This window comes from Zingiber officinale, chromosome 4B (assembly GCF_018446385.1).
Source record: "Zingiber officinale cultivar Zhangliang chromosome 4B, Zo_v1.1, whole genome shotgun sequence".
NCBI classification, from domain to species: Eukaryota; Viridiplantae; Streptophyta; class Magnoliopsida; order Zingiberales; family Zingiberaceae; genus Zingiber; species Zingiber officinale.
This window is the reverse complement of record NC_055993.1, coordinates 133,289,124-133,312,467: the sequence shown is the minus strand read 5'-3', so window position 1 is coordinate 133,312,467 and position 23,344 is coordinate 133,289,124. Positions and strand designations below refer to the sequence as shown.

The 23,344-nt window shown below is 34.9% G+C and overlaps 1 protein-coding gene across 1 annotated transcript; it reads right to left on the bottom strand.

Moving 5' to 3' along the window:
• Nucleotides 1–1,503: 1,503 nt before the first annotated feature.
• On the bottom strand, nucleotides 1,504–18,868 carry LOC121977995 (pachytene checkpoint protein 2 homolog). The gene is made up of 14 exons (XM_042530392.1): nucleotides 18,642–18,868; nucleotides 18,499–18,562; nucleotides 17,600–17,706; nucleotides 17,443–17,510; nucleotides 14,298–14,401; nucleotides 14,116–14,220; nucleotides 10,318–10,407; nucleotides 10,149–10,224; nucleotides 9,912–9,981; nucleotides 8,544–8,614; nucleotides 8,330–8,420; nucleotides 6,331–6,461; nucleotides 1,888–2,016; nucleotides 1,504–1,808 (listed from the first exon to the last, which is right to left on the bottom strand). Exons 1-14 carry the CDS (start codon nucleotides 18,784–18,786, stop codon nucleotides 1,668–1,670), a joined length of 1,392 nt encoding a protein of 463 aa, XP_042386326.1. The 5' UTR covers nucleotides 18,787–18,868; the 3' UTR covers nucleotides 1,504–1,667.
• Between the last annotated feature and the right edge of the window lie 4,476 nt (nucleotides 18,869–23,344).

The window sequence follows — 23,344 nt, the reverse complement described above, 5'->3', positions numbered from 1 at the left end:
CATGCAACCCTACAACAATGAATGGCCTGTGGAAGTCAGCTGCCAATGTACTGTCATAAGAACTTTCGGATTTATCAGGCCAACTATGGAGGAGGGCCAACCATCTTCAGGATTAATTGGGTCAGTATTGATTTGGACATCTAGATTTAAAAAAAAAAAGGAAAAGAAAAAATAGCATCTTGACAGCTATCAGAGCAACAAATAAGGGATTAGTGAACAATGGATCCACTGCATGCAAACACATTATATCAATGCTTGTTCCACACGTCTCATGCCTCTCGGAGCTATGGTACAACGATAAGACATCTAAATTATTATCTAAATATTCACAATTCAAGTTTCAATTATGATAAATTTATAAAAAAAAAATTCTCTAAATGTGACATACAACTAAAGGATGCTAGACTCCTAGGCTGTCCGCTGCAAGTACTTCCCAATTTATCCTGATAACCGATGAAAAATTTTCATAAGACCGGATCGGTCACCCCATACTCAACATTACCCAACCTGATTAATCATTTTTTATGTCACACATCCCAGACAAGGTATAACTCCTCTGGCGAATGGAATTCCAAGTTGTGTGAACTTGTGCGAAGAGGTAACAACTTGCCTATAGCAAACTCTGAATTATCAAGCAAGGAATCTCCTATAGTTGGTCCTGAAGAGGTAACAACCTGTGTGAGATTGACAACTCGTACTACAGACCATCTAGTCTTCTTTGGCATGCCACTTTATATTTGTTATGGTCTCATGTTCATAAAAGACTACATCTTTCCTTCAGGGACTTGTTATGGTCCCATGTACATGAAGAGGTAAGAACTTTTGTTTATATTACTTGTGTGCTCATGGAGTCTGCAGGGAGTTGGTAATATGCTTATGCAGTTTCACCACCTTTGACCTCCATCCTATCGAAGTCAATGTACCAAGAAGAGAGGCAGCAAGAGGTACCAACTAAAGAAACTTCCCCAACAAACAACTCTTTTGGATAGATGAGAACAAGTAACAAATTCTACTTGTGGTTGCAATTTTCAAGCAACAGATAAGAGTTGTATCATCAAAATTCCTACTGACCATGGCAATAAATTCTGAGCTAGCAAGTTCAACAATGACAAAGGACCCTTGTAAGAGAGGGTACAATAATAAACCATCAAGCAACCCCGTTTGACATCTGTGGAAAAAGAGATGGCAAACAGAGAGACCATGAAGCACACAATTTTCTAATCGAGGCAGGAGGTGTAATGCATGAGAATTTCCAATGCTAAATGATGAAAACGAACCTCATCACAAGGTATTACCCATTCCAACCTCAGCAGTTCCCTTTGTGTTGGTTCCAGTCGAATAAACTAGTTACCTGCAAATGAACAACTCATTTGGCCAAATGAAGAACATTTCCAGTGTTGCATCTGGCATAGATTGAGAAGATTGTAGCCATGCTACTTATTTACATATTTCCAGCAATATTATTGATGAAATCATAACAAACTTGATACAAGATAATCAACATACTCAATTGAGATCAATCTAAAACTTTTTCCAGTACATTTATGGTTCAGCTGTCTTGAGTGTCCTATTCTGGTAATGTAAAGATGGCACAGCACTGAGCAAAAATTATCACATGAAATGACATTCTGTCATTGCCAACTATCCACAAAATTGAAGATGAGAGATTATGTTTTTGATTCGGAAAGTTCTCGCACTGCGGTTTCTATTAACATGAGCAAAAACTTATTTGAATCACAATTATATGGGTCCTTGAGAGCTGCATGAGCTAAGAAAGGCAGCTTTCTCAAACCTCTTCCACTTAATCCCTGGACAATTCAGTAATAGATATTGCAATTAATTGGAATTTTTATATAAATCCTTACCAATAAAGAAACATTCAATTACCTCACATGCTTTTGCAGCATCAAGAAGTAGACTGGAGTGGTCAAAGGGCCCATCAGATTCATCCATCTGAGATGTATGGAGTGTCTCTTTCAGTGCTGAATAGCTTAACAGCAAGGCACCAACACAAACCTGGAGAACCAAAACCATACAATAAAAGCTATCCCGAGAAGTTGGTGGGCACTTTTAAACATTATATTAAGGCATGATATTATTCCATGATACACCTAAAATGATTTAAACATCTTTAGTCACGGAACAAGGTGGAACATTGACGTGAGTAGAAAGGCCAAACCCACAAATTCCTTTGCTAAAATTTTAAATAATATCAAAAGAGAGAGAAAGAACCTTGCACAGAGTCAAGTGAGACTAGAATCTTGCCAAAAGAGAAGTCAGACAGACGCCTGAAGCATATTTAATGTACCCAAGAGGAAAACCCTACTATTATTGAAACCAGAATGACGTTAACAGCTTTTCAAATACATCAAGTGAATAAGAGATGAAGCCAACAACATGGAGAGTCCCAGCCCAGGTTCCACTCAATTTAGTGATGAAAGTAGAGAGCTTAATGGGCATTGTTGTCCTGATTACGATCATCCCATCCTTCCATTGTTGTTCTTTGATTTCTCATTGTGTGTAGTCTCAGGATGGAGGAGTTGCATGGGCATGTGGAAGAAGAGTTTCAAGATGGAGCAACATAAAGTGGAAGGAAATGAATACGGAAAAAATATTAATTTAGTTAAGTTAATAGGTGATATGCCTTCATTAATTTAATTTGATAACTAGGTAAGGTTGTGTGGCCAATAATTTAGTTAGGGCAATGTTAGTTTTGGTTAAAATTTATATTGTGATTTAAAAATTGCTTATTAAGTTAATGTTTGATGATATCATTTAATCAATAGTCATATTATTAGGTAAAGATGATTATTAATTTGTTATTATTAAAGGTTGTTAAACAGATTATCATAGACAATGTCAAAAACTCTGAATGGTTCATAACTTAAAGTGAGAAAGATTTATAGCATGTGCAATAGGAATATTCTCATCACACAATTGACTTGAGATCTTCTTACAAAATGATTATATCTATGTCAAGGAGCACATACATAAATGGTTTCAAAAGAACCACTCCCATTTATTTAAGGACTACGACTTTGGTTTGCAAGGAATTTTATCTGTGGCAGCCATAAAACCACAACCATGACCACATGCTCTACCTCAGTTGCTCATCTTTCAAAAAGGCAATCCTATCTCGCAACGCTCATCAAGGACTAATATCTCATGCAATATACAAGGGACATGAGGATTTGCACTTACGAGTCCAAGTTGCACATCACTACTCTCACCAATGTCAAGTTCAAGTGGCAAAAATTGGCTTCCACTTAACAACCCAAGCAAATAAAGTTATGAACTTAGATTGTTGCTTGCTAATGGAAAATGTTCAAGGCCATCCACTTCAGGCTTATATGCAAATTTACCCACCTCACTAATGGATTAATGTGGTTCTACTGTTGTAGTAGTGAATGCCATAGATCTTGACACCTTGCATTAAGCACAGTTCTCTAAGTTTGATGCAATAACGGGTTACCATATAGCAAAACAGAAAATTTGTGTTCCATGTTCCCTTAGTTATAAAAATCAAACTGGAAATTAAACAAGACAAGTTTTCGATCACTGATCTAGAGGCCAAACCGGTTGATTCATTAGTTGAACCACATGTCTACCCAAACATTGACCCAGCTAATCCATTGGTTGGAATGACTATGCTCGCTCAACTGTTAAACTGCAAATTTATTTGTTCTATTCATAAATCATATATTTAAGTAATGAAGAAGACTAACATGTTGTGTCATATAAACATATTTCACATCACAAACTCTATAATTTGTAGTTTGTTAGTGCTCTTAATGTGGTTGTGGACTGTGAAATACATGAGTGGGGATTGTAGCATAGAGAACCTACACTTGATTGCATCAAGGATTAAAAGAATGGAGGACCAACAATCTGCACCAAAGGCCTAGGATATAGAATAATGATGGAAGATTAATGCAGGAGGATCCAAGTTTTAAGAGGTCATAACTTTTGACTTGGTTGAACCACGTGACCTTAATATATCAAATCGAAGCTCGTTTAGAGATCTATAATTGGTTACTGGGTGAAATCCTTTTCAGTGGCTTCAAAGATTTTGCCTTTTTGGTGGAGTCAATGCCAAAATAGAATATTAGTGGGAAACACTAGAAGAGAAAGATTTTAGGCTTAGTAGAATAAAGACAAAATATATAAAATTTAAGTTTAGCAATATTAAATGTAATGAGACAATTGTTAAGATAGTAGATGACGAGTTGACCGGAACCGAAAGCCTTAAATATTTAGGATCATTTTTGCAAAACGATAGAGGGATTGAGAGAAATGTCTTACATAGAATACAAGCAGAATGGTTGAAATGGAGGAGATTGTCGGGTGTTTTATATGACCGTAAAGTACTTCTAAAACTTAAAAGAAAGTTCTACAAAATCACAATTAGACCTACTATGTTATATGGAGTTGAATGTTGGGCTATGACTCAAACACGTGAGCAGAAAATGAGAGTTGCAGAGATGAGGATGTTAAGGTAGATGTGTAGACATACGAGGATGGACAGAATAAGAAATGAGAGCATTAGAGAGAAAGTTGGAGTTGCATCTATTGAGGGAAAACTCCGAAGGACACATTTAGGATGGTATGGACATGTACTTAGACCAATAAATGCTCTAGTTATGCGATGTGAAACTATGATAAACTACACCTATCAAATGAGGAAGAGAAAGATAAAAAAAGATTTGATTAGCAACAATAAAACAAAATTAAATTTATTTAAGTATAATGATGATATAGTAGGAGATAGAACTCAATAACGTAAAAGGATTCATATAGCCAATCCCACCTAGTAGGATAAGGCTTGATTGTTGTTGTTGTAGGGTTTTATATCTATTTAAACAACTGTTTAGTTGATGTTAGGTCATTATTTTTTGTTTTGAATCAATTTTATTCGGTTAAACCTAGAGACGACGTCTCTATGTTTTGGCGATTTCTTGTTTCTTCTTTGAAATCCCTCTATGAAAATGAGCCTCTAGAATAATTATTATTTTGTCGGACATCAAAGATCAATGGCAAGGACCGCCAAATTAAGATTAGGAGAGATGACCGACAAGTGAGTTTAATGATTATAGGAGTCAAAGGTAATAGGTAATATTGGATGAGATTTTGATGTTTTATATTTTCATTATATAAAAGATTTACTAATTAATTCATTGATTCAAAAGTCAAATATGTCCTTCTGTTTTATGTAGTTGAGATTAAAGTATTTTTGTCAACTTTTTTTTCTCTATATGATAAAACCAAGGGGATGCTTTTGATGACTCACTTAGGTTTTTTGGCTTTCAAAAAACCGGATAGTCAAATCCGTTTTTTCCCCTTTTTTATATCTAGTCTTTGAGAGAAACTAGCCCAATAAGAATCTGGGTTCTCATTTTTTTAGACCAACAGTTGGGTCAATCAAGGTTTATAAGTATGATGCATTCTCTTCAAGACTCTAATAACAAAGATATATACATATTAAAAAGCCAAAATAAAAAAAGAACAAGTTATTCATTTGGAACTAATTACTTCACAAGAACTTCAAACATCTCATCATTTAGTCAGTAATTGCTCCTAGTCCCTCACCAAGGTTCCACAACCAGGAATACTACTATTGGAGCAAAAGGTGATAACGCTCACTTAGGCAGTCCAGTATCGCTGGCCGGCTACATATGAGCAGGTAAATCACAAGGGGGATTTTGCCCTAGCACAGCGGTCCTTTACATGGAGAGGTTAGGCACCCAACAGGGCATTTTGTACCCACTGGGAATTGACCCCCTATTGGAACAATCACTCATGTAGTTAGCAACTGTGTCAACCCGCAAGGCCAGGAATACTACTATTAAATGATGCTGAGTTGTTTCTAGTGTGTTGCTCTTTGACATCAAAATTATGACTTCACTAGGACAAAGAGAATAATTAACAGAACAAAATTGGAAGATAAACAAGTAGCCAAATAATTAATATTTTAATTTGAAAAAAAATTGTGGAAGAATTATGGCTCCTGATTAATAGAGCAAGTATTTTTTTGTAAGTTTAAGCAATGTTTTCAGCTTTATTGAAACACCTTAGATTTTTTTTTTCAAACACCATGCTAACTAAGAACTTTTCCTATAAAAGCGATTTTTGTTAGAGAAGCCTGAGATATGTTAAACATTCTCTGAATGAATAAAATTAATGTTAAACACTTAATTAATTTCTCAACCATGGTAGCATATGGACACTGCCCTTCCACAATGAATATTGATTTTATGGTGATGCTAGCTCATGCGGCTTGCATATGCCATGTAAAATTTTATGCATTATGAGATCTTAAATTAAAAATTGTACCTGAGGAGGATATGAAACAATCCCAGCTCGCAATAATTCTTCTAGGCATGACCTTAATATTTCATATCGTGCTTCCAGTGTAGGAGGGCCTACATAAGCCTTGATATCCGCTCGGTCAACAAAAGCAATATCTGCAACCTAACAAAGGTGAGCTTATATATTTGACAGTGGAAACCACTAAACAACTTAAACCATATAGTTAATATGTCTAAGCTATCAAACATAGCAACAACGAGTAGTTGTTGACAAGTAGTTACAGAATTACTTGCATTGACCATCCAATTTGACTGATTATTTAGTTCATTCCTCTACAGTCAAGGATAAACCTAGACGAGTTGATTTGAGCCATGACTGCATTTTGTTAACAAGAACTTCAGCAAAAACAAACCTTAGGTTCAACTAGTTCTTATGTTACAAGAAAAAGTCCACAAAATAATAGACTATAATTTGGGAGTTTGTTCTATGCTTCCAATCTATTGCTTCCATCAATATTTACACAACTAGACCAGCTACAAAGGATAAATAGATCATCCTCACCATTTTTTTTTTGTCAACATACAAGGCTTATTAGCAAAGAAAGTAACTCATCTGGTTCTCAAATGTACCCAAAAAAAAAAAAATGGAGGCATAATCCTCCATGCCATTGCATATGCACCATATATATAGGACCTGCATCCAAATTGGATAGGGGATCACCAATATGAACCCTGATGCGATCACTCGTTATATGTGTTATTGTGTTTCATCTCCAGATCCCCAAATTCTGGCTTTAACACCCAAATTAAGAAGAGTTTCATAAAACATCAGATGTGTGACCATAACATTCTTAGACAGACAAGAAATGGTACTAGTTATTGAACCATCTATCATGCCCTCATTTCTTTTATTTTCTTTGAATGACTTTGTAAATGCTATTCAACCCCTAAAGGTATAAACAGAAGTACATATTTGCTTAGTTTGGAAAGGACCATAAGGATCATAAAAGATTCCATAATAACTTTTACTATGATCTATAAAACAAAGTAGAATGAGCTCAGTATTCCACATCTTTAGTATTTCTAGAAAAGAACCTTGAGATATGCTTTGTAACAAATAATCAATATGCAATACATTTTAAATTTATTTCTATACAAAAAATAGAAGGTGACATTTTCAACTCCAAGGGTGTGTTTTTGCAGGTAAGCTCACAAATATGAATTTTTTTTACAGGAATAGTATGATAGACTTCTATTGTTAAAGAGAGTGAAATTTTACATGGATTGACGCATGGAAGCAACTAGTCCTTATGCAGCAGAACAGAAAGAACCAAAGAGGTTTAGGGATATTTCTATATGTTTATATGATCTGCAGACCCTATGTATCATTATTCATGACATGTGTTCTGCATGGATATCAAAATCCAGAAGCACATAGTATAAATTCTTCATATCTTGAATTTGCCAAGAGCGAAATCACTTAAATCAGTCACCAATTTTCTGAAATTCATGAAGCTTCAGGCAAAACAAATTTGAGCTTACACTTGTACCCATTAATACACTAATCATTCTCAGTCCTGCATGAAGTTAATTTTCACACAGTAAATGTGAACTGTTTTGCAACATCACAAGATACAAAACTGCCTATTCTTTCACATTTATTTTAATTGTATCTAAGTATTTTTAGCTGAGAGAAAAATGCATGAGAACTTGCATTTGTCTATCTACTTGGTTCTCTTTTAAGGAACATGGGCCTTCATTGGAGCAATTCTCTCCCCTAGTTTCTAGAGGGGTCTATGATGCAGTTATATTGCAGCAAGCCATGAATTGTTTAATAAAGCTTCTACAGGCGGGCAGTTGACAGATGATGTTTAATTTGTGCAAAGGAAACATCAAGTGGTTTACAGCAAATTGTGAAAAAACACAAATTGTTCAAGGTAGTATATAATCAAATTCACAAGTGTCACTTCATATCATATAATTGCTGATCCAACCAATGTAGAAAAAAAACATGAACCAGTTACCAATGGCTGTTGTTATGTTTGATGTTGTCAGAATTATCACATTAGGCCAAGATTTCAATCTATCCATTTGAGTAAGCAATGCATTCACAACCTGGTATACAACAGGTAATACAAGTAAGTAGCACATAATAGAAGGAAGAAAAGAAAACATCAGAGCTATGATGACCCAATATTGGAAACCAGAAGTGTTAGAAATCAAGTTCTTAAGTATCACCCGTATGGAGTCTGATGGTTCTGAACCAGACAAGGCTGCTTGTCTAGCAGCTGCAAGACTTTCAACTTCATCTACACATTAAATAAAAAAACAGTATTGGAGTAAGATTTAATTATGGGAATAAGAGTATTGAGTATTCAACAAGTGGTAAGAAAGTTACTGATTATGACCCATACAGAGCGTTACAATTTGTAAAATAATGGATGTGTATAGTAAACTGCCATTAGTTGGAGATTGAACATTAATATTAAAGTAACAAGACTTGGGATGGGTAACTTTTAAGGAAATTAAGGATGCAAATATGTTATGTGCACACACTGAAGATTGTAATGGGCAGGATGAAGCATTAAAAATAAAACAAAGGTCTGATGGTTAAAACATTGTATAACATCTATCCATTTTTACCTAACAAAACCCAGTACTTAAAATGAAGGGTCAACAACACATGGATTTTTTTGATGTGCTTGTTTTTGCTTCTGATACATTATTGTGACTCCCTAGTATAAAAAATATGATGATATCTACTATCATAATGAAGAAACAAAATATGCATGTGAGACAGAAAATGAAATATGCCTAGTTAGATTACTGTAGTTTATTTGATAAAGTTGTTAAATTGATTTTATTTGAATTGAAAGACTGGAGTTCCAGTTTAGGATTCCAAAGTATGTTCATCATGCATATCATAAAAATAAATGCAAACCAAAATATTATTTTGTAAAGTAAATTCATGTAGCCAACATGTTATGTATGACATAGCACGTTATATGCTCTACAATGAAGTAGCATGATTAATAAATTATGCATGCTGCATAACCACATGCAACCTCATATGGCTATTTTCAATTATACCACCTCGTCCATGCAAACAAGTCAAGACCACCTTGGGTATGAAGGAACAGACTACATGAAGATAATTGATCTTGATGCATAATCAAGTTAATAAAGCAATAATAAAATCAGAGAGAGAGAGAGAGAGAGAGAGTTAAAACATATGAGCGATATGCTCAATTAACGATTTGGTGCACTAATCTTATAAACTTTTTCATATGCATATATTTGCTTAATGTCATATTGGTAGATGTTAGAAATTTCAATCCAAATTGTTGTTTATTATTCAGTAGGTAGTAGATGCAAACCCACTTCATCACATTGTTTATCTTGATTAAGTCATTAAAATTATTTAAACAATACTTTTCTATGCACAACACCAATTGTAAATATGGTTCTAATAGCAACACATGTGCTCAGATGACATGCCATCAATGATACCTTTTAGAAGCTTGGATAACAATAATTTGATGAATGATCATTCAAAACTTGCTAAGTATCAAAAAGAAGATGTAAATAGACAAAAATGAATCTAACCAATCAAGACGAACACAAGGCTATTTTCTTCTTCCACCATTTCCTGAATTTTCTGAAAAAGCTTAGCAACCTGGAAGAGTACCAAGAAAAGCTAATTGAAAATCACCTCATTAAAGCAATGAGGGCAAAGACAATTTTTGAATTGATATTTATACTCCAAATGCAGTCTGTATATATAATAATTTCTATGAAAAATTATGGACAGACATGCATTTTAATGAAATTGACAGAACATACCAATTTCCCACTTTCTGAAAACCATTTACTAAATAATGAGTGCGCGTTGACTTCTACCAGCTGGCACAAGGGATACCTTATTACAAGGAATTGGTAGCATCAACTCAAATATCAGCATAGCCAAAGACTCTGAGCAATAGGCATAAAATGAGTTGTTACACCATCAAACCTTGACTTGAAACGTATAGAAAGCTTTTGAGCCAATGCTTTACACAAAGATGTCTTGCCCGTTCCTGGAGGCCCATGTAAAAGGATAATCCTGTAACACACATTTTAGTACGAGTAAACTTCAACTCTTTTGTAAGTGATGCTTTTGAAACAATTATGCTGATGACTTCACAGTTACACAACATGCAAAACAACCAATCATGGAGATTAACTGGTAGCTTATCCATAGAGTATATAACAACATGATTAGTTCTAAAGTGTAGGAATTAATTTTCTTCCGCCTTATAGCTACATGTCTAATGTTGCTAACTGACTAAATTATCTTTGACATCCATTTTCATTATTAACTAATCCCAGATTTATCCCCATTGTCTAGGAAGGATTGATGAAGTAAGCATCTCCCTCATGTTCTAGAAACTACAACCATGTTCCCCCTAAAAGAAGAGTCGGGCTATCACATAGAGGACCAAGAGACCTCTGTCCGCACTATTATCATAGCCCCACAAAGGGGAGTTCCTGAAAACAACAACTTGGAACTAACACCTATTCTCCAAATGAGGTTAATCGGATTTAACTACTTAAGTGAAGCATCAAGCTGCAACCTAAAATGTCATTATCCACTTGAAGAACCTTGTTTCACAATTCCAAATGTGCACCACTGTACATGCACAAAAACAATAGTAGGAAGAGGACCATTCTTCAAGGTCCACATGACATTTACAACTACATTGAAGGTTTCTAGAGAAAAACTGCAACAACTGCAATAAGAACCAACAAACTGAAAAAAGGAAATTAAAAAAAAAAACACGTCTAGAAGCAAGTTTGGTTTAAGGTTTAAAATCTTGAATGACGTCGGAATTTTGGTGTTTAATAGGAATAATGCAATTTTGATAAATGTCATGTCATGCCAATACAATTTCTATATTTATTTAATTAAATTATGATCGTAACAATTATGTCTGCACATATTCAAGATACAGTACCGTGCATGTTGTTTGCAGATGATATTATTTTGGTAGATAAAACACTGAAGGAGTAAATGCTAAACTAAAATATTGGCGGGAAACACTAGAAGAGAAAGGTTTTAGGCTTAGTAGAATAAAGACAGAATATATGGAATTTAAGTTTAGCAATATTAGACATAATAAGACAATTGTTAAGATAGGAGATAACGAGTTATCCAGAACCGAGAGCTTTAGATATTTAGGATTATTTTTGCAAAATAGGGGATTGAGAGAGATGTCTTACATAGAATACAAGTAGGCTGGTTGAAATAGAGAAGAGCGTTGGGTGTTTTATGTGACCGTAAAGTACCTCTAAAACTTAAATGAAAATTCTACAAAATCGTAATTAGACTTGCTATATTATATAGAGCTGAATGTTGGACTATGACTCGAGCACGTGAGCAGAAAATGAGAATTGCAGAGATGAGGATATTAAGATGGATGTATGGATATACGAGAATGGACAGAATAAGAAATGAGAGCATTAAAGAGAAAGTCATAGTTGCATCTATTGAGGGAAAACTTTGAGAAATACGTTTAAGATAGTACGACATGTACTTAGACGACGAATAAGTGCTTCAGTTAGGCGATGTAAAACTATTACAAACACGAATATCAAATGAGGAAGAGGAAGACCAAAAAAGACTTGGTTAGCAACAATAAAATAAGATAAAATTTATTTAAGTATAGATGATGATATAGTAGGAGATAGAGCTCAATAGCGTAAAAGGATCCATATAGCCGACCCCACCTAATGGGATAAGGCTTAGTTGTTGTTGTATCGTAACAAGGTTAATTTTACTTAATATAATTGTAGTTTTTAGTTAAATTTTTATTGTAATAATTATTTACTTAATAATCAATTAGATTGCTCACACATGTTTATTCTATATCTAATTTGAACACCTAAATTTTCAGAATAAAAAATGCTTATAATCATTTAAATTTAAATTTTTAGCTTTAGTCACTTGTAAACTATATATCTCTTTCATTTTTATAATAATTTACATTTATAATCAATTCAACTTTCACAAGTAGAACGTTGGAATGACTAACAAGAAAATAAGTCCCTCTCTGATACTCTATAAATAAGAACATAGTTTGTTTTTAAATTCTACAACGCTAGAGCAAGTTCAAACCTGAGAAGCTGTTGATGATGTAATTTTGTTTGAAATGGACACATATTTTTATGAGTACAGATGTAATTATATTTGAAATTTATTTATGATCATCTAATAAAGACATTTAGCATTAAATATCAATTTGTTTTTTATATTTTGTTTGATAAAACATAAATAAACTTATGGATACATAATAAAAAATAATTAATAATGCCATAATAAAAATTTAGTTGTATAATTATAGTAATTTAATGGTATATCTATAAAAATACTACTAATTGGTAGCAATTCAAAAAACGTAAGATTTAAATAGTATTAAGGCTATATTATTTATTTTTAATTAACATAAAATATTAAATATAGATAATAATAAAATTAGGGGCTAGTAATGATTACAGTTTGATTAATTATTATTAACTTTATCAAGCAATAAATAATGTGTATTAATTGTTAAGATAGCTATAATACATAGATATTAAGATATTTGAAAATACATAACTAGTTAGAAGTTATTTGATTAATAGTACTAATAACAAATCAATCTGCAGTATTAGTATCATCAATATTTTAATTAACATTGAATTATAATTAAAAAAACTGAAATATTGATTGACAAAATAATTATATTAAATTTTATTATAATATAAAAAATTAAAAATGTAAAAAAGTTCAGAAAATTTAACAAAACTTCAGAAACAATAAAAAAATTAAAACATTTAAAAAATAAAATTTACCAATTTAAAAAAATAAAAAATCAGAATATTACTAATTGTATAACTATTATTAGTATTTAACTATGAATTAGATAAATAATAATTAAATTATGTATAAAAACAATTTATCAGTAATGATATATTAATTATTTACAACTGATATATGATTACTCTTAATATTACTAATTTAGTATTATATTATACCCATCTGAATTAATTTTAAATAATCAATATTGGATAATCATTTGATATTATTAATAATGATTAATCGATTATTATGTGATGTGCAAGAGGACAGGACACTAATTATTTCATTTTATCATATTTATTTTTATTTTTATTTTTTCTGAGAAGGTCAATATCTAATTTTTGGAATACCCAAAACAATATTGACTTTGACAACCATAGATTGACATTAAGAGGCATGTCACACCAGGTCTTTTCATATACAATGTTAGACTTTGCTATTTATGCTTGAAATTTAGTTTTCTAAATATGGAAGAATCATAATAAATATTAGCAGTTCAACATTAACTTCTTTATTTAAATACAAACTAGGTGGTTTCTTTTTCAATACGTTTGATTTATTTGAAATAACTTTCATAGGTGGGAAATGGAATAGAATAAATTCCTTGCATAATTTTATATAAGGATCATTAAAACAGAAACCATTGTATATAACAGAAATAAAAGTAGCAGTTCCAATCTCATTAGTCATTATGCAGAATGATTCTGCAATAATAAACCATGACCAGCACTAGCATGATGGTCTTATTTGTAATAATGAATGAACAAAGGGGTCAATTAAGCCCTATTAAGATATTTGGGAAAAAGGCATTCTAATGAAAGATGAACCTTCATATAAATTACCACTCCGTGCTTTGAAGCCGGATCAAGTTAAAATTTAACAAGAAACGAAACACAATGCTATATTCTGTATCTTAAAATGAAATTTGCTCACCTATTCCATGACACAAGGCAAGGATCTACACCTCTTTCAGTAAACAAAAGTGCAGTTGCAGCATATCGCAACAATCGCTGCTTGAGACCAGTTTCATAAATTAAGCTGTGGAAACAATGACTATCTAATTCAATTTAAACATAGCAGGCTAAGACACCAATAAAATGGTTGAAGTCATGAACCTTGGCCACAATCCATCAAATTCCTTTGCTGGTAGAATCCACTCATTGAAGCTAGCAAGCATATCATCTCCGCTTGGTTCCTCTCCTGGCCCCTCTTCACTAAGCTAAATATGTTACTCTATTAGAATAAATGCATGGGAAAACCATGTTGAAAATAAATCTGAAATCTGAATATTTCAACCTTAATTGAAAAGCTGAACATCTAAGGGACGTAATCCTCATCCAAAATGTAACAAGAGCAAAAAAAAAAATAATAATGTGTTGTGAAATCAAAAGTAATGATAAGAATTAAAATTTGTGAAGCGTCATGATGTGCATTAAATCTAAAGCATTATGATGTGTATTAATTTTGATGATTCCATTTCAGGTTCAATTACTGATGATATAGAACACCTGTCTTGACACGAACATGCTAGATAGTATTATCGATTCCAACAATCTAGCAGGGCTTGTATATGAAATCCTAAAGGGGGATGAGCAAACTTCAACTACAGTTAGCCCTGAAACTTATTAATACAAGGTGATGTTTCAGTCTGAAAAAGTCAGTTATACATATCAAAGGACGATAAAGTTGTTATTCCATGACTAGATCAGAGGAATATGGGAAGTCAAATGACATGATTTGCAAAAGCTGGCAAAGACCATGTAGAAGATCTTTAAGGAACATTTGAGATGAAGAGATATTCTGTGGTTGAACCTGGAGAAGTATGCCTTCAATACAAGTTTTCACAAATTTATCAGGGGACTGAAGCCAATCCCTTCAAGATACAAGCAATTTAAGATACATAGACCCCCACCAACATTCAAGAAGTAGAGTCTAACTGCAAGTGGTTGTGCTGAACCAGTTCGTTTTATAATCAGCTAAAATGTGGCTGCCATCCTTTGAGAGCATCAAAGCAAAGAATTAGATGGTTTTTGTCTGAGACAAAGCTTGTGATAAAACTTCCGTTGAGTAGCAGCACTATCTGACCCAATCCTTAGTGTTAATGTCCTTCTAACAGAGATTTCCCTTGTTATACTTAACAATTATAAACTTGGGGATAAATTCAGTCTAGTAAAGAAAGAAAGCAAGTACAAAACTCCATCTACTTGTTAGTCATGTACTAAAAGTCATCAAAACAAGGTACTTTCTTCTTTAAAAATTAATATATTCTCTGTTGATGGCAACTCGGAGGCACCAGTATTACTTTCAGGCTCATGCCACAAAGATCATGACTGATCAACCATTACAGTATATCTTGATTAAGCAAGACCAATTGAGAGATTCCTGAACTAGTCAATCAAACTTAGCAAGTTTCAGAGTAAAAATAGACAACGAGCTCCAAAGAAGTCTCAAGCACTTGTCGATTTTGTCTCTAAGTTTCCAAACGTGGGCTTGTCTCCAAAAGATGGAACAGTCAAACTAGTGTTCCAATGTTCCAACAAACAATCTTGTAAACTATGAAAACTCTGTAACTTGGCTTGTATGTGAATTATGTTAATTATGTTTTGAAGGTTACTGATGGTCCAAAAATTCTTGGTTATGTAAGGTCTGATGGTAATGTCTTGATACTTAAAATGGTTTTGATGGTTTATATAGTTACATTTTGATACTTGAGATACTTGTAGGACTGTTGGTGGCCAGCTAGAAGAGGGTGAATAGCCCTGACAAATAAAAGGAATCTTTCTCGAATTTACGGCTTAATTAATCTAACACTTGCATAAATAAAATAAGTGACCGAAAGAAAAGAGACACGAAAGGATTACTTGGTTACAACCAGGGAGGTTGTTAATCCAAGGAAGTTGGAGATCAGTAAACAATATCCTTGAGGTGAAGAAGCCTCTTACAGCAGTTGAAATACTCAATTACAAAAACAAAACTAGAATGAATCACAAGTGTTGTTTGAGTATTTCTTCTTCTTGTTAGCTTCTTAGAGCGGGGCTACTTATATAGCCCTGCTCAGGGCGCTTGGAAGCATTCCAGACGCATAGAATAGGATAGAAATCTATCCCCGACGCAACCGTCAAAAGCTACGTCGCTCTAGATAAAAATCGGGTTTCGGTCGCCCGAAATGATTCCGAGTGCCCCGGACTGGTCCAGGCGCCCCAGGCATCAGAAGTCAGCCTTTTGCTGACTTTTGATCCGAGCCTCCTTCTTCGGCTCCGCTCGCCTCAGTTCGGGTCTTCCGCTCCACTCGCTTGGGTGATTTCGATCATCTGGAATAGGACTCACCCGAACCCAACTTGCGGCCTTCTCGAGCAAACTTCCGCTCCGGCTTCTAGTCCCTTGGAATTGCTGCTTGCTTCCTTCTCGTCCGCCAACATACTCTTTCACAGCTTTTCGTCCCTCGGACAGCTGCGTCTTGTGCTCCTCGAGCAATCTTCTACTCCGGCTTCTCGTCCCTCGGAAACACCACAAGCTCCCTTCTCGTCCGTCGGTGTACTCTTCCACAGCAACTCATCCCTCAGACGCACCGAGCCCGTCGGCTCTCTCCCATGTCGTCCTTCTCGCTAATTGCGTCTTTTGCTCGATGCCCTATGCTCCTAAGTTCCTGTACACTTAGACACAAGTTAAACACAACAGGACCTAACTTAACTTGTTTGATCACATCAAAACTACTTTGGGGTACCAACAATACTTTGATGGTTAGGTAGGGTTTTGATGGTTTTTAATGGTTATATTTTGATGGACATAAACTTAAGATGTATAAGATGTTAGGATGGTTATGCATGGCTTAATATACCTTTATAACTTGTCTTATTTTGTAATAATAATCTTTAATGAAAGTTGTAAATTCCTAATACTTGAGTCATATGGTTTACAACTTCATTTGATTTCTTAACTAATTTTCAAGTTGCCTGTAGTAAGTATGATTTCAAAATTGCACACTTTAGTTTATGTATTCAATATTTATTTTTTATGTTCTAGAAATTAGATATATTTATATCAATTAATTACTTAGTTCCTGATTCTCAGTCCAGTTAGCTTGACCAAGTCAGTTTCTAGTTTGGTAGGCAATTTGACCACCCATTGATTCAACCAATGAATAATCTGGAGCTTTTCTGGTTTGATATCTGGTCCAGTTCTGATAGCTATGCATTTTTTCTCATATAATGTCAATTCATTAGAGAAAAACAAATCAAAAGGCCAACAGGAAAGTAATACCTGATAAACATGCACAACTGGTTTGACTTGCCAAAACAGTAGGACCTTATGATTCTCCACCCATTCATCTACATTAGAGAATAGATATACATTAGAACTCAAGAAATCAAGAAAAAGTTAAAGAAAATTCTAAGAGTCTTCTGATTACTTGTTCAACCTGTATCACAAATCAAGATTCTTTTAACATTTTCAAGAAGAAAAAGATCATCAGTAGGCACTGGAATGGGTCCATCCACATACGTCATGCTCCTCTTCTCCAGCATCCTGATTCACAGAAAATGCAACAAATTATGTCATACATATCAAAAACTAAGCATTTAAGAAAGAAATGAAAACCAAACAACTCTAAGATCAGGTCACGCAGACGAGAGAATTAAACATTAGGTGCAGACCATAGACAAACAAAGGTCTGGGTAAATTATCAGCTATCATCCATATACTACATAGAAATAAGAAGTAGGAATCAGTAAATGCACTATCTATAACACTGATTACTTTCAGAATTTTGAGGGCATATGAACTCTTTCGTAAACTTTTATGGATTTCATACTTATTTATCCAGATCCATTACGTGATAGAAGTGAAGAAAAAAACTGCTGATGCATTTTTTAACCAAAAAGCTTCACTGGATCAAAGCATAACTCTTACCATGAATGTAAGACCAAGACTCCATGTCAAAATTTCATGAACCAACTTAGCAATATTCATATAGATTAAACAATATCATTTATCTTTAAAGAAGGTCAGGCAGGAATTTACCGTGAAATATTGATCAATTTGTTTAGTTCATCAAAAACTTTAATTTGGACAAAATGTATGACTCTCATAACTGCAAATCTCAAATCAGCTGACAATTCCATTCACATTATATTTTTTCCCCCCTGGTAAAATGAGAGGTTATCCACAAGGCATATTAGCGTATTAAAGGGCCCTAGTTTGCCTCGCTTGTATAAGTAGCTCAAAAGATCCAATTTGAACTTTCAAGGGAAAAAAAAAACAAATAAGGCTTATGCCTTTGGAAATGCCGATTTAATGCAGAATAGAGTGAAAGAGGACCTTTCTACTGCAGTGCGTATATCATCGGGCTGTGCCGTGCTCGATGGTTTCAAGCAGACCTCGACTGCGTACCCAAAAAAATCGGATCAAGGAGGGAAATATCCAAGCCTGTAAAAGGAGGAGGAGGAGGTTAACGTGATTACCCGACACAAGGACCTTCTCATCTGCGACGGGGATCGACAGAGAGGCGAGCTGGGGTTGCCCAGATATGGCCTCCGACATGCCACGATCGCCATCTTCATGGGGGTGGTGGTGCGAAACCTCCATCGGCGAGCTCATTGGCTTCATCTTCACTTCCAGGTAGAAGTTGTCGAGAAAAATAAAAGCCAGAGTGAGCAAGGCGGGCGAATGCACAGAACCCTAATTCGAATCCTTCAAAATATAAACAACGTTCTAAATCCTCCAGATATTTCGCGAATCCCATTTCAGCTGTCGATTTTGAAAAAAAAAAAAAATCTCTCATTTTTATTTTACTTCCTTTTCTTAATAGAAAAAAAATGAAAAGATATATTAATATAATCTTTTTAGTTGTTAGAGCAGATCAATATTCTCCATATTCAAAAAATTGAATAGAAAAATTATATAAAAAATAGGGTAATGCCTTTATATTTTTTGAAATAAGTAAACTAAAGAATATTTAAAGAAATAAAGATATAACTAAAGTCTAATTCTTAAAAGAAAATAAAATTTGCAATTTTTTATTTTTAATTAAATAACATTTTGAAATCGAAAAATAAATATATCTATGTTGAATAGATAGCTTTCAAAGTTTTGCGTGTTATAGAATTGTAATAAATAATGTAAGATAGATACTAGTTGACATCTAATGGCTTATTCTTTAATATCTTACCTAGGCGCTTGTTTAAATATTAATATGTTTATAAGTGTGAGATTGTTTATTGTCAGGGGCGGACCGACAGGGGGCTAAGGGGGGCTTTAGCACCCCCCCCCCCCCCCCCCAACCCTCAATCTTTTTCTCAGACAGACTTTTATGCAGTAGGTGATGAAGCGGGTGGTGTTGATGGAGAAATGGAGCCAACTTGAGCTCCAGGCCTTCCACCTCTTGTCCTCTCCCCATCCTTCTTTCTATCCAAAAGGTCACGTTGGAGCGCGCCTGCGCATGCGATCGACAACGACAGTGACGCATGGCCTTCGCAACGTGGATTTAGCCCCCCTATAAAAAAAAAATTCTAGTTCCACCCTTACTTATTGCTATCATATTGTAGAAATGAAAAATGATATACTTAGAAAAAGAATCTCTAAGAAATATTCAATAATAAACACATAAAATGATGAACCTATAAAAAATGAAATAGTAGACTATAAATTTATATGTCTATCTTTGAATATTTTTTTAAGATTTTTTTCTTATGTGTATCATTGCTCTGTTGAAATATATAAGGTATCCATCATTTTTACAATTGTCTTTTATATATATATATATATATATATAAAGTGATGATACTATTAGGACTTTTATTACATTCTCACATTATACAGACTTAACAAGATCTTAAGTAAAATCATTTCAATTAAAAATTTTGTAACTATATTTTATAGTAATTTTCCTTTATAATTCTACTATCTATCATAACTAATAATCTCTCAAATGTATTAGGTTAGTTGTTCATGTATCCTATACAAAATGTCCCTTCGGATGGGTCTAGTGGCTAGCGCGTGAGATATTATCATCATGAAGTATATGGTTTGAATCTCGATAAAGTCGAGATAAATGTCTCCCTTATGTGCAAGTCATTATTCCTAAAGTTAGTAATCACCCGTGATTTACCTCTTCCGTGTTGACTCTGAGATGAATTGACAAGGATACTAAGAGCGAATGTATTTATCTTTTTGCCATCACGTATCCCATACAAAACGATTGAATATGACTATCATATTTCTACCGGCAACACATTATTGAATATTATAGCTAGGTGTATACTCTCTTCATTGTTATATCTCCATCCTATAATAAACCTTGAGTACGTGCTTAGATGTGATTGAATCTCGATAAAATAGATAGAAATATCCTTACACATGTTGACTTACTTTGATTTTTAATTTAGTTTCTTCCAATGTTATTGAATAATGAGGAAGACCATCAGGGTGATGGTTTTCTTACGTGCGTGCGTGTGTTTTTTTTTGGTCTGTGTGAGAGAAAGTAGCAATCCCAATTTGATCCAGTTTTAAGTCAAAATTATTTGATGGAAACTCACCAGTCGGATGGATCGAAAGCGCTAGAGGGGAGGGTGAATAGTGCTCGGGGCTATTTTAAGCTTTTAAAACACAGAATAGAAACGTAGCGGAAAGTAAAATCAAACACACAGAGACGCAGGTGTTTTACTTCGTTCGGAGCCTATGGCGACTCCTACTCGAAGACCTGCGGTCCTTGACCGCTTTCGATGGGCAACAACTATATATCGTAAAGATTACAATTTGAATTACAATTAATGCAATAAGTAAACTAATACCGACAACAAAAGATCGAAGAGTCTGAGCTTCGGGTTGTCGACGTCGAGTAGTAGCACTTCAAGGTCGTCTAGTTGGCAGCACTTCACAGAAGAAAGCTTAGAAATCGTTGTTGTTTTGGTTGCACCCTCGACCCTCTTTTTATATGACATTCCGGGTGCCTGGATCCCTTCCGGACGCCTGGAGTGTGACGTGGCCAACCAACCAGGATGCTCCACGTGGCGAAGTTGCGGCAGGGATAAAACTTGGTCCCAGGCGCCCGGACCTGTTCCGGGCGCCTGGACCTCCGGGTGCCGAACCACCTTTTTCCAGCAGGTTCCTCACCTGCAAAACAAGGTTAGTCCGAGCAAATACCCTGCAAGACAGTGTTAGAATCTGATAAAACACAATAAGGAATAACTGACAGTCTTCGGACTGTCCGAGTCTGACTTCGGATTTCCAACCGGAAACCCTAGGTCGACCCGACGCCTACTGTTCCCTCTACGGGGAACGCGTCCTCACCTACTCCCCTCAGGAGAGATTACCTGATGTCAGTCCGGTCCTCCAGACCGACTGGACTTTTCGCCTAGGGTTACCACCCCCTAGGACCTAGGGTTACCGCCCCCTAGGGTTTTTCTCCACCTAGGGTTACCGCCCCCTAGGACCTAAGGTTACCGCCCCTTAGGGTTTTCCCCCACCTAAGGTTACCACCCCTTAAGGTTTTTCACCTGCCTAACAGCAGCTAGGACTTTCCTGAAACACTCATTCAAACATTTTATATCACACACTAACTTAACTTTGAATCCTTTGCCATTATCAAAACTAAGGTTCGATCGTCGGATGCTTCCCGCACCAACAATCTCCCCCTTTTTGATAATGGCAACCGAAATTCAATGTTAAGTAAAAGACATACACTGTTATGTATAAGCACACGACACAAGATAAGCGTAATAGCAAGATAAGCATAAACATAGCTCCCCCTTAATACAAGCTCTCTTTAAAATATTTTCTTTGAATTTTTCTACTCTCCCCCTTTGCCATATATCAAAAATGAGCTAGTTTTGAAAAACTTAATTTTTCAAGACAGAATTTAGCAGAAAACATTTTGACTTAGGCAAGGAGCAAGTGTAAGGTAACACTTTAGAATAGCAATATTTTTCAAAATTTTGTCAATTGAAATTTTCAGCTTCAGAAATTTTCTGGAGAAAATATTCAGAATTTTAAAGAAAATTTCCAAGGAAGATTTTCAACTTAAAAATTTTTTTCAAAGCTTTAAATAATTTTTTTTTTTAACTTGACAAATTTTCGAAAAGGTTTCAGCTTAAACAAAAAATTTCAGAATAGAGGACACTTGAAAATTTGGAGAAAGTTTTTGAAAAAGTTGCTTTGAAATGAATTTCAAGAATACTTAAGGCAAAGGAGAAGCGATAACCTTATTTATATATATATTTTTTTTATAGCTTGCCATTTTATTTTAGTAAGGTATCAGAGCCCTAAAGTCCAAGCATGAGTAAAGATTTGTTTTGATTAGGTATCAGATCCCTTAAGTACAGACATGCTTAGATCTATTATTTCCTTCACCAACTGTCTAACCGTTTAGCTACTTGCTGATTGCCTAGAGGGCAACAGTGTTCACTTGGTTAGTCAAGTCAAGTCAATTGATCCAGTTAGATTTGACTAAGGCTGGAAGACTTGATTTGATTACTTTTCGTCACGTATTTAACGCCCAGACTCATATTGATGCACAGAAATAAACATTCTCAAGTCTAGGCTGTACCCTATGCATCTCACACCGTTCTATGTTTTACAAACACAATCAAGGTAAACCTAGGTGTTTGTGAGATGCTCTGGCTGAGTCCTGGGGGAACATTATTTCTAGGGGAAATCCTAGGCTAAATCCAACTTTTGAAAGTCTAGTAAAGTAGGGATTTGAAAAATCAAAGTTTGCCTAGAATTTCAAAAATGTGATTAAAAGACTGATCTATTAGAATAAGGTATAATCAATCAAGTCAGAAGTAAAACAGTCTATTAGATTAACAAGTCGACATAGATAAAAGAGTCATAATAGAGCTGCCACATGCTGTACTAGAGTCATAATAGAGCTACAGTCGGAGCTACTGAGATGATGAGGGAGGTGGTCCGGAACCCAGCGACCGGAGTAGTGTCAGGAGCTCAGTGTGATGAGCCTGATCGTCCTCTCGTAGATCTCAGCGTAGGTCGGAGAGCTCCTGCCGTACGTCTCGTCGTAAGTCGGAGACCTCCTGTCGGACCTCTCGTCGAAGATCGGAGACCTCTCGCCGCATGGCCTGATGAAACTCGGAGCTCTCGTTCTGGAGACTCGACATAGCCCTCTCTAGTCCGGAAACTCGATCAGCTAGAGTGCGGGGTGCTGGTGTGG

Coding starts and splice junctions, on each gene's coding strand:
- LOC121977995 (XM_042530392.1), bottom strand. CDS start 18,786: ATGAAGCCAATGAGCTCGCCGATGGAGGTTTCGCACCACCACCCCCAT. Junction 17,511..17,599: donor AATCTTGATTTGTGATACAG/GTTGAACAAGTA, acceptor TCTCTAATGTAG/ATGAATGGGTGGAGAATCAT. Junction 8,421..8,543: donor AACCATCAGACTCCATACGG/GTGATACTTAAG, acceptor GTTGTATACCAG/GTTGTGAATGCATTGCTTAC.